At 40.1% G+C, this 11634-nt stretch overlaps 1 protein-coding gene across 3 annotated transcripts; it reads right to left on the reverse strand.

The window, feature by feature from the left end:
- Window positions 1-484: 484 nt before the first annotated feature.
- LOC105047900 (V-type proton ATPase subunit F) lies at window positions 485-10268 on the reverse strand. 3 transcript variants are annotated; one of them, XM_010927027.3, is made up of 5 exons: window positions 10159-10268; window positions 9749-9835; window positions 5795-5876; window positions 5127-5209; window positions 485-902 (listed from the first exon to the last, which is right to left on the reverse strand). In XM_010927027.3, exons 2-5 carry the CDS (start codon window positions 9809-9811, stop codon window positions 738-740), a joined length of 393 nt encoding a protein of 130 aa, XP_010925329.1. In that variant the 5' UTR covers window positions 9812-9835; window positions 10159-10268; the 3' UTR covers window positions 485-737. The 3 variants fall into 3 exon arrangements, with proteins under 3 accessions (XP_010925329.1, XP_019707132.1, XP_029121255.1); XM_019851573.3 differs by lacking the exon at window positions 10159-10268 and adding an exon at window positions 10052-10108; XM_029265422.2 differs by lacking the exon at window positions 10159-10268 and adding an exon at window positions 9957-10080.
- Between the last annotated feature and the right edge of the window lie 1366 nt (window positions 10269-11634).

Raw genomic sequence — 11634 nt, forward strand, 5'->3', positions numbered from 1 at the left:
GAGAGGAGAAGAAAAGCAATGGTTGCAAAAGATTCGTATATTCTGGGGAACTCCAAGAAGATCGGCAGTCCGATGTTGTCATTCGCACCTGCTCAGGCTTTTGCAAATTTATAGAAACAGACATGCAGGCGTCTCATGGTGCGGAATGTCAGTACCACAAGCTGAGAAATTTATATAGTTCCACTTAATCCCTTTTTGATGGTCAGAAGCTCAGAAATTTATATAACAGGAAAGCTTTCTCTTGCTACATGAATCAAATATTTCATTTACTTTCTCAACAATGTCTGTCAGTTGATCCAAAAAAAATGTTCTGCCGTATAGAAATAGATTTAATAAATACTGACAACTCCAAGATTGGGCCAGATTAGTGCATTCCTGTTTTTAAGGATTTAAGACAGGAAAGCATCGCCTTAGACAGCTGGCCCCTGTGGGCTATGAAGGAGAAACAGTCGAAAACAACACGCTATAAAGAAGAAGGCCGACATTTAAGTTTATAGACTCAGTGCAATTGATGAAAGACTAATGCAATCTTTGGAGATGGAATAACATACCACTTGAGATACCAAGCACCAAAATGAAACCTGCTCATTCCAATATCCTTTTAAGGATATCTACGAGAAGATTTCCATGGTGGGACATACACTATTTCTTCATACAAGAAAGGAAACTTGTTACGATTGTTAAACAAAAAAAATCCAATTGCAAATAGTAAAGCAAAGACATGCAACACAGACATTTCAGCGCCTTCCCGATGCAACTGATTCAGATGAGAACAAGTACCGCACACGAGAAAGAACAGAATCATGTGTTGGGTCATATGGGTGATCTTTTGAAGGAATCTCTAAAATTGCAGGAACAGGCTTGTTGTAGCCATCCACAAGAAATCTTATCGTATTTGCAACCTGAAGTAAAAACCACAAAAGCAAAGTCAGTGGTGCTACAGTAGATGTTTACTTGTTTTCGCACTCAAGTACCAGTGACATGGAAAAGGTTAATCAGCTCTCAGCTGGTTTTTGCTATGAAACAGTCGCTAAACAAGCTCAGATGATATAATACAAAAACACATGTCAAAAATTAGACATAAGATCTAAACAAAAAAACAGATCCACGACAATCCAAGCCTATGCAGTAAATGAGTCTGTTAGGATTTGACACCTTGAGATTCGGTCCACATTGAGCCCACAGCGAGGTCCGCAACGAAAAATAGAGTCTAACGAGTCCAAGATCACCTCAAACAAAGTTCGGACAGCGAAGATACGCGCGAGAGAAGTCGGCAAGAAATCCGGAGCGACGAAGGACCGCCAGCAGCCGGCCGCATCGCCGCATGCGGCCCGGGCGTGCAGGATGCGGCCCAGGCCCAGGCGTGCGAGCGCGCGGGATGGCACAGGCATGTGCGCGGGCGCGGCCCAGACCCACGTGGCCCGCACTGGGAGCCCGTAGCCCGATCCATTGTGAACCGAGCAGTGCACAGGAAGGCGCACGGACCTCATGGGCGTTTTCCATGCGTTTTTCACGGTCCATGGACTATTCCGTGGATTGACGCGAGATCGAAGGGCATGGATTGTTTCCGATTTCAATCTGACAGCTCCAGAATTTTGTTTGGGTGCTGTAAGGACTCCTAAATCTAATCTAACACGAACTTAAGCCTTATAAAAGACTTGTTCGTGAACAGGGATGTGCTATGGTGGTGCGGCATTGATCCGAGAAGAGCCTAGGAAAACCAGTGAACCCACATGAAGAGAGAGACGCAGCGCTGAGAGCAGAAAGAGTAAGGAGGCTCCTAGACAGCAGACAGCGGTTGCTTCAGGGTTCAGGAGGATCTTCCTAGAGAGAGAGCTTTTATAAGGAAAAACTTCCTATGAGAGAAAAATTGGATATACAAGGATTTAGGATGAGATCTCCTTTTATAATATTTCTTTTCTCATAGTGAAGTTTGCATGCTCCGTGGAAACGAGCCCCTTTTTTGCTGATCTACGTATCTGATTGTTTTCTATTTTATTTTTTCTTTCTTCCTGCTGCATCGCGCGGTATCGAAAAGATCCTGGGAAGTGATATCCTGGCCAGACATCCACCCTACAAGTGGTAGCAGAGCGAGACGGTACAAAGACGCAGATTACAGCGGTGGTGAGCGAGACTGAAGATGGAGAAGACAGGATCAATCAAGATGGAGATCAACAAATTTGATGGAAAGAACAATTTCTCCTTGTGGCAGACAAGGGTGAAGAACGTGCTCATCTAGCAAGGATTAATCGATGCTCTCTTGTGCAAGAAGAAGCCGACCACCATAGAGGTGCAGGATTGGAGACGGCTCCAGATGCAGGCGGTGAGTACCATCCGCCTGTCTCTAGCGGATAAGGTGGTGATCCATGTGCTTAGCGAGACGTTTCCGACAATGCTGTGGTCGAAGCTCGAAGAGTTGTACATGACGAAATCTCTCACCAACACTCTTTTCCTTTGAAGACAGTTCTACCAGCTGCGGATGGCTGAGGGACAGCGTGTAGGAGCATCTAAACCACTTCCAGAAGATCCTCACCGACTTCCTCAGCGTTGGCGAGAATGTTGAAAAAAAGACCAGGACGCTGATTTTGCTAGCGTCGCTTCCACCTTCGTATGAGTCCTTGATGACTGCTCTTCTAGTAGGGAAGAGCACCATCAAGATGGATGAGGTCACCACGGCGATACTCCAGAACGAGGTTCTCAGGAGGAAGAACCCAGCTTCAAGCTCAAATGGCGGTAGCTCAGCTTTGATGGTTTCTGAAGGAGCAGGAGGCAGTAGACGGAGCGACAGGAGATCGCGACGAGGACGGTCCAAGTCTAGGAGGGACTTGAGCAAAATCAGGTGTTATCAGTGTGACGAGTTGGGGTATCTAGCTAAAGACTGCTCTCAACTCAAGGATCGGACGATGATTACTATAGCGACGGCCAGTAGTGATTCAGAGAGAGATATCCTGGAGATATCTGATGAGGTATCTATTTCTTTCCAGCAGTGGATTTTAGATTCTGCATGAACCTATCATGTATGTTGTAGAAAGGAGCAGTTTGACTTCCTGAAGAACAGTGAGGGCACTGTTTATCTGTCGGATGGATCATGCTGTGCAATCAGAGGCATCGGGATGGTTAGCTGGAGGACACATGATGGTACAGTGAGGAGATTAAGGAAGGTCCGATATATATCCGATTTCAGACGGAATCTTATCTCACTAAGTAGACTGAATTCGAAAGACTACAGGATGGTAGCTGGTAGAGGAATCCTGAAGGTGCTACGCGGCGATAGGATTGTTCTGGAGAGGAAGAAGGGGAGGAGAGGACATTATTACCTGACGGAGAGTCCAGTGCGAGATGGAGCTTCAGGAGCCAGGAGGAATCCAGAGCGAGGTGGAGCTCCAGGTGGAGGTGGATCGGGCACGAGACAGGAAACTCGGAAAGATGAAAGACGATATCGCAAGGTGAGATTTCTATTACAGTAGGAAGATGTCCCAAGCAGATCTCGGGTCAAAAGGAGCACAGCATACGACGGAGATGGGATCGAGCGATTTGGCTCGACTCTCATATTTGCCCATCCATGATCAGCAGGCGATTGCCCTAGGACATGGAGGCGAGGAGATTCAGAAGCTCTTGGAGTCAGAAAGAGACCGAATATCAAAGCGAGATAGAGATTGTTAGGATTTGATACCTCAAAATTCGGTCCATATTGAGCTCACAGCGAGATCCGCGATAAAAAATGAAGTCCAACGAGCCCAAGATTACCTCAAACGGAGTTCGCACAGACAAGATATGCACGAGAAAAATCGGTACGAAATTCAGAGCAGCGGAGGATCGGCGACGGCCGACTGCGGGCCGGCGGAGCGACGGCGGCGCGGTCGCGCGCTGCCCCGGTGCGCAGGGCGCGGCCCAGGCCCAGGGGCGCGAGCGCGTAGGCCGGCCCAAGCCCAAGCGTGCGAGCACACAGGCCGGCACAGGCGCGCGTGCGAGTGCGGCTCAAGCCCACGTGGCCCGCCTTGGGAGCCCGTAGCCCGATCCACCATGGATCAGACGGTGCACAGAAAGACGCGTGGACCGCATGAACGTTTCCCATACATTTCTCGCGGTCCACGGACTATTTCGTGGACCGGTGCGAGATTGGAGGGCGTGGGTTGTTTCTGATTTCAATCCGACGGCTCCAGGGTTTTGTTTGGGTGCTGTAAAGACTCCTAAACCTAATCTAACATGGATTTAAGCCTTATAAAAAGCTTATTCGTGAACAGGGACGTGCTGTGGTGGTGCGGCGTTGATCCGAGAAGAGCCCTGGAAAACCAGTGAACCCACATGAAGAGAGAGACGCGACGCTGAGAGGAGGAGCAAGGAGACTCCTAGACAGCGGATAGCGATCGATTCAGGGATTCAGGAGGGTCTTCCTAGAGAGAGCTTTTGTGAAGAAGAACTTCTTGTGAGAGAGAAATTGGGTATACAAGGGTTAAGGATGAGATTTCCTCTTGTAATATTTCTTTTCTCATAGTGAAGTTTGCATGCCCCGTGGAAGCGAGTACTTTTTTTACTGATCTATGTATCTGATTGTTTTCTGTTTTATTTCTTCTTTCTTTCTGCTGCATCGTGCGGTATCAAAAAAATCCCGAGAGGTGGTGTCCTGGCCAGACATCCATCCTACAGAGTCTAACATTTAAAACCCAGACTGATTAGTTTAGTGGAACATCAAGTTCAACCAAATTCAACAACTGAGTAAAGGAGCAGTTTATATATTTGATTAGTATGTACAGATTTTTGTCATGTACCGAATTTCCTGCTGACTTAAGGTTAAATTGGCACAGCACTATAACAGAACCATGGGCATCCTAAGATGCTATCATCGAGTTGATGCAAGCAAAAGAAATTTCCCATGAAAGAATTTAAGGCAACTCTTATTTGCCAGCTGAAGATGTGCTTAATAATATAGTTACTTGCACAAGTTCGATTGTTAACTTTCAGACACCATTTTGTGCCTGGCTTTTAGTGCATCAGATAGAATGATATACGGAACAAAATGTACTGGGCTAACCAAAAAGCATGAAAGTTGAACAAAGTTTACCAGTGACAGGAAAGAGAAAAAAATCATACATCCACTAATAAAGTACTCATATATGAAAGCTTACATATTGGCTGATCAGCACTATGGCAATGTCTTCCTTGGTGGTGAACTCTCTAAAAGCATCCTCGATTGCTTTCACAGTCGTTTCTGATAAGCAGGAATAAAGTTGTCATTAATCATTAAAGCAAGTGCTATCCTAAGATAAATGTAAGGAAGATTAATTATTCAAGTTTGGGTTTTGGAGTTATCTTATCAAACCTATAAGAGAGAACATTTGACATCTATGAAAGCCAGGTTCATATGAAAAAAAAAACAGTACAAAAGCAAAGAGTCTCTGGTACATCTTACATGATCATGAGATTATAAACTGAATCATGCAATTACTATAGAACCAGAACGCCAAAAACAGGAGCACCATCAGATGTAAAGTATTAAAAAAAGGTAACGAGAATCAGGTTAGCAGTAGCATGTAAACAAATTTTAATGCCTGGGATGAGCACAAAAGATTTTAAAGCTAGAAGGGAATTACCATAAGAACAATTAGAAATGCAGCTCAAGCTTATAGGTACATGTACACATGGGGAGACACATTGTTTGACAATGAACAATGTACTGCCTTATGACTAAAGAATTAAATGGAAAGAAATTCAACTTGACAGGAAAAGATAAACCATAACTAAAAGCTAGCTGAACACAAGTACAATAACTAGCAAGTATATTATATTAGCGTACTTGAGTCCACAACAAGGTAGTTTGTCTTTCTTCTCAAATCAACATTGCCAACTCCAGCAAGCAAAAACCCAGTTATAGTGTCCTATAACAACACAAGAAGCTAATTGTCAGATATACATTTCTAGTCTGCAGAGCACAACAGCAGAACAGCGACTGAGACAACATGTCTGTATCCAGGAGACATGGTTTCATATGATTAGCTATGGAGAGTTTGATCTTAACATAGAATTACAGGAAATGGCTGTGATGCAGTCTAACAGCGCGGGCATGTGATTAAACTCATCTAAGCATGGAACAAATACAAATTGTTCATTTCATATGCATAGCATCTGAAAATGATATCCTAGCATATATGAGCAAATATAAGCATGCATGTTTGTTTAACACTGGTTAATAAAGGACAAGATTTACAGCATCTGCAGACTTGAGACCATAAGATCCATGTTTTGTTTCCAAAGAGAACCAAGCATATGATTGGCAGGGTTATTCCACTTAATAGAAAGAGCTCAGAAAGGTGGCTGGTGCAGCAAGAAGCCCAAGGATCATAAACATAAAATTCAATTTATATTTTGATTTCTCATTTACTAGATGTTGCAAATTTGCATATAGATCTAGAGGATTCATATAAGTACATCAGAGAATGTCAAGTGAAATCAAAGAGATTTGACCGTAGTTAGCATTCATTGAAATCCAATAATGCAATATCTGTATAAATAACAAGTCCTCCCTTGGTCTACATGCATCCCGACTTGGCCTTTTAATCTTCATCATTTCAAGTTATATATCCACATTCTCTTGATCAATGAACATGACAATCAATAAAATTTTGCAGGCTTTATTGCTATGTCATACTCATATAAGTTTCATATAAGTCTCATAGGCATACAATGATCAAACATGGTTTTTTTCTATTTTTTATTTTACTCAATTACACATTTGGACCACTTTTCTAACTGGGCACATCAATCTATACGTTATTACATACCATATTACCATCCTTCAGTATTCAATACCATTGCATGCTTTGATCTAAAAATACTTAGAAAGCACAAGATCACTTCATCAAAACACTAACTCTATGATAGGTTTCCCACTGGTTGTTAATTGCTACACTATTTTTTCCAACAGCATCACATTCCATGTACTTTGTTTTTCCAGTGCAACCAAATTTGACCCAGTTCATCCATAATTCTAGTTCAATATTCATTTTTATTTTAGTTTCACTGATAAAAGTAATGGTAGACACGCTTGAATATGCCATATGGCCTCATATTGAATACCAATTACAAGTTGATCTATAACAATTGAAAATAGTTCTTGCTAGGAGTAAACCCTCATAATTGAAGAGCTGCACTACAAATAGTGCATGGTTCACACATTTTCTCTAAGTCATCAATTTAAAGGTTCGATTCCGGTATTTCGTGATGCTCACCCAACCAATTTTTTCAAGTCTAATATATGTTTTGTCCAAGTTGATAAACATGATGCTAGAACATTATGATTACCTCTAACTCTGTTTTTCCTTTAATATATTGTAGGCATCAGAATCATAGAGGGAACCCCAGCACAAGGTACTAAGTTGTTACCCAAAGGCCAAGATGGACTAAAAGACACACACAACAGAAAATCAAAAATAAAAAAAAGTGAGGCCCCAAAGGAACTCGAAAGCCCTGCTTCTACCACTCTTGCTCAATTGCAATTGTATTGACCACAACAAGTCTTATAGCCCATAATTCATAATTGCAACAGTACTGGTAACTTCCAGCAGCAATGTTGTAAAAGTGGCAATCATTGCCCACAGCAGTAGCAGCAGCCAATAGCAGAAAAGAGAAAAGCAGGATAGAAAGGAAAGAAACATGAACACTCCTCGCAGCTACGGATACTGCTGGCCCTTGGAGCTCGCTGACACAGCCTTCATCCCACTCTATTCTTTCTCCCCCTCTATTCTGTCTGCCATGGTATGCTCAAATAGGCTTAAGTAGCCAAGGAGAGGAAAGGGTTTAGTTATAAATTGTCCAAGTCACTGGGAGATGCACAATGCACATGACCTGTCCAAAAAGTCCAACCTGCATAAGCATTTGGGTTGCCTAAACAATTGCCAGAATTTGGACTGCATGGATGAACTGATTATTCCGTAAGAAACATGCTTAGAAAACCACCCAACTTAGTCAAGCATCTATGTGGTCATTTGACTATCTTTAGAACATCACTTTATTATTTTTTTTTCACATTAATTACTGACCATAAAGCTAAATTGATCATTATAATTGTTATTAGTTATCCAAATTTTGCTTCATTATTCTTTTTCATAACTTTAAGGAGCGGCCATTGAATTTCAAACATAATAGTGGTTGCAAATAGTGATTTAAAATGTGGTGCATGAACCACAAAAGCGGATATGGTTTCTTGAGTGCATTACATTGTCTATATGTGGTTGCAGTCATACTGCTTATGGGTCAAAAAGGCATTCCAATTAGAACTATGTGGCTATACATGTGGTTCAATTAGAATTCGACAGTTGCATAGATGACCCACTTAGTATTATGGGGCCAAATATGTGGCACACACTTATGCGGACATGTGCAAAAGAGCGCGTTCAAACTGATCTTTGGGTTAGATTTGGCTTTCAAGTATGTTATAACTATTACAACTAATACTAAATGCTAAGTAATAAGCACTACTTGTTAGTAGTTATTGTTATCAAAATAAATATTATTTATCATTAAAATACTATAATTATTGTTTTGGCATTGCTCAAAGTATTTTATTTGTTTTTATATAGTTAAAAATATAGACTGCATACATACATACCATAAATGCACTATGCGGTCCATTAACCATTCACATACCACAGCCACTTTTTAGAACACTGGTTGCAAATATGCATACAATCATTATTTCTATATGGTTGTACAAAAAAACTCACTTTTTATCATGTAATATATCTCTATTTTCAAGATGTAGTTGAATAACTTGGTTAACCCTATCTACATGGTTCTCACAATTATTATTTATGCTATTATTAATGTTATATCAGATCTGTTTAGCTTTCTCTTGTACAGTCTTTAAGGCTCTGCTAGATTTACTCCCTTGAGCAATGCACTCAATCATCAGTTGTTGGAATTTTCCATTCTATCCTGATCTCCCCATCATTTGTCAAAACAGCATTTTCCTTGCACATAGTTTGCACAATAGGGACCATCCATAATAATATGCTCTCCTGGTATTCTAAGCCATAATTTAGTTTTACTAGCTATTTTACAGCTCAAGAAATTTTTAAGTTTTTCAGAATCCTTTTTTACATCCCATTCTTGGCATTTCATAATTTTAACTTTTCTACAACATATTTGGTTCAGATTCATCATTCAATACAGACCACATCTAAAGGAAATCTAATCCAACATTTTAATGAAAGATATTAATTCAACCATTTTATTTTGTCTCCTTCTTAAGGTTACACCATAAGAATGACTAATAAAATAAATAAAGACAGTTCACAATGTTTTCGGACATGATTAATTTCACATTTCAAAAAATTGGTGTAATTAAGAGGAAACTCCCCATCAGCGTCCTCAAAGAATGTTTGTTCCCGTGACTCCTTTTCTTCTTACGTTAGTTGTTAAAAGTACATATCTAAGAAGACATTAAGTATCTGTACTATTAAAGAGATAGCAAGCACTTGATGAATACTAGGCAATGTATAGGAATATAGATCCTATCAAGTCTGATTAACATAATCTCATTTTTAAAAAACAAAATCCACGAGATAATAAAGACAAACAGAGGGGAAGAAAGAAAGCAACAATAACAATAAGAATGTAACAAAAATACAACAGAACACCTAAATTCTTCTTGTGATAGGCAGAATGGTAAACCTGTCTCCTTGATCATTAGCTATTTGGAGCTATAAAATAAGCCGTGTTCATGTTCTTGACACCAAGACCATCCACATACCTCATCAGCAATCATAGCAATAAGGGCGGAGTTATTAGTTCGAATCTGAGCTCTACCGGCCATCGTAATCGGTCAAGTAACACGTATCTACAAGAAAAGAAACCAGAGTTAGAATACGAAACAGAACCAAGCCCCTATGACCCTTTTCTAGGTCATCCCCCAAGAACCCGCCCCAAAGCTTGCGGAGTCTCGGTTATCGAAAACCTACAGATTTCCGATACAAAAAATACATCAAAAACTGGATTACGTGCCACCATTCGATGGCAGGCATTCCAAGGTTCCAACAGGTTCGCGACAGAAAACCTTGCAACCCTAATCCAGATCTTGGAATCCCGGAGCCAAAGATCAATCGGTTTTCTGAATCTACGGAATGCCTCGGAAGAAGGAGAGTTTTAGAGACGAACGAGAACCTCGTGATGGGATCAAAGTCGACCGATCGGGCGGCGGCAGATGAGGAGGAGATGGTGGCAAACCAGCAAGCGATGCGGCGCGGAGTGCATTTGTGTGCGCGCGCGCGTATATATATATATATATATATATATATATATATATATATATATATATATATAAAAGTTTGTCACGATGGTGGTGTGGATGTGTGTGCAATCATTTTTCAATATATATTTAATATTTATAATTTTATTTTTTATTTAAAAATTTTATATGATGAAAATATTTTTATTATTTGAAAAAAATTATGATATCTTATGACATATTATAATTTTATATACAAAATATTATAATATGGTTTATAAAATTATGACATCTTATAGCATATTATGACATGCTACATTAAGTTATGATTTTTTATATGTAAGATATTATAATATGGATCAGGATGTCATAATATAGTCCAGGATGTCATAATATGGAAGGGATATTTTTGTCTAACTACTTTTCAATACGCATTTAATATCTGTAGTTCTGCTTTTTCATTTAAAAATTTTGCATGACAAAAATATCCCTGTTCTTTGAAAAAAAATTATGATATTTTGTGACATATTATGTCATCATGCATCAAAATTATGACTTTTTGCACGCAGGATGTCATTATATGGACATAAGATGTCATAATTTTTTTCGAAGAAATAAAATATTTTCGTCATCTAAAATTTTCAAACAAAAAAGTGAAACTACAAGCATTAAATGTGTGTTGAAAAACGATAACTAGATGGACCAATTATGTAAAGTGGTACACTCTACATGGGATTTTTTACACTACTCGCGGCGCACAAAAAATTTTCCTTAGTTTCATGTAAGACTGGCCCAATCGGGCGAAGATAGTATGGTTGTGGATAGACATGGGCAATGGGCTATGTCGTGGATAATGGGTTGTCTCTGCTATGGTATGTGAAGGAAAGCTAGGGCAGTTCATGTATGGATTTTAAAATTTTTATACAGCGAAAGCAATCTAGATTAAACTATTTAATCTAATATGTATTAGATCGAATCTACAACTGCCTAAGCATGAATCTTATGATATAATCATCATGCATAATCTAAAAATAATATCTAAAAATATTAAATTTAATCTAATATATGATAGAGATCGAATCTCTATACCTGAACGTGAGTCGAAGATCATCGCTGCTGAAATCCGAGGGGTTGCATGTTACTCCTAGCCGCACACGCATCCGGCCTTTATAGGTATCCACATGAAGCATGATTAGATTGACCTCTCTGGAGTGCTAGCTCCTTGCAGAGGCCCTTTATGGCTGATCAAAGGAGGAAGAAGAGGTTAGCGGAAGAAGGCAAGGGAGAACTCCTCTCTTAATTTTCTCTCACCCAAACTTTAGCTCCAAGGAAGAGGAACCCACGCCCAAGAGAGAAGACTTTCTCTAATTTTCTACTCATATGGGGAGTCTAACAATTGGACCTCTTTTATA

The sequence above is a fragment of the Elaeis guineensis genome, chromosome 7, assembly GCF_000442705.2.
Source record: "Elaeis guineensis isolate ETL-2024a chromosome 7, EG11, whole genome shotgun sequence".
Taxonomy (NCBI): Eukaryota; Viridiplantae; Streptophyta; class Magnoliopsida; order Arecales; family Arecaceae; genus Elaeis; species Elaeis guineensis.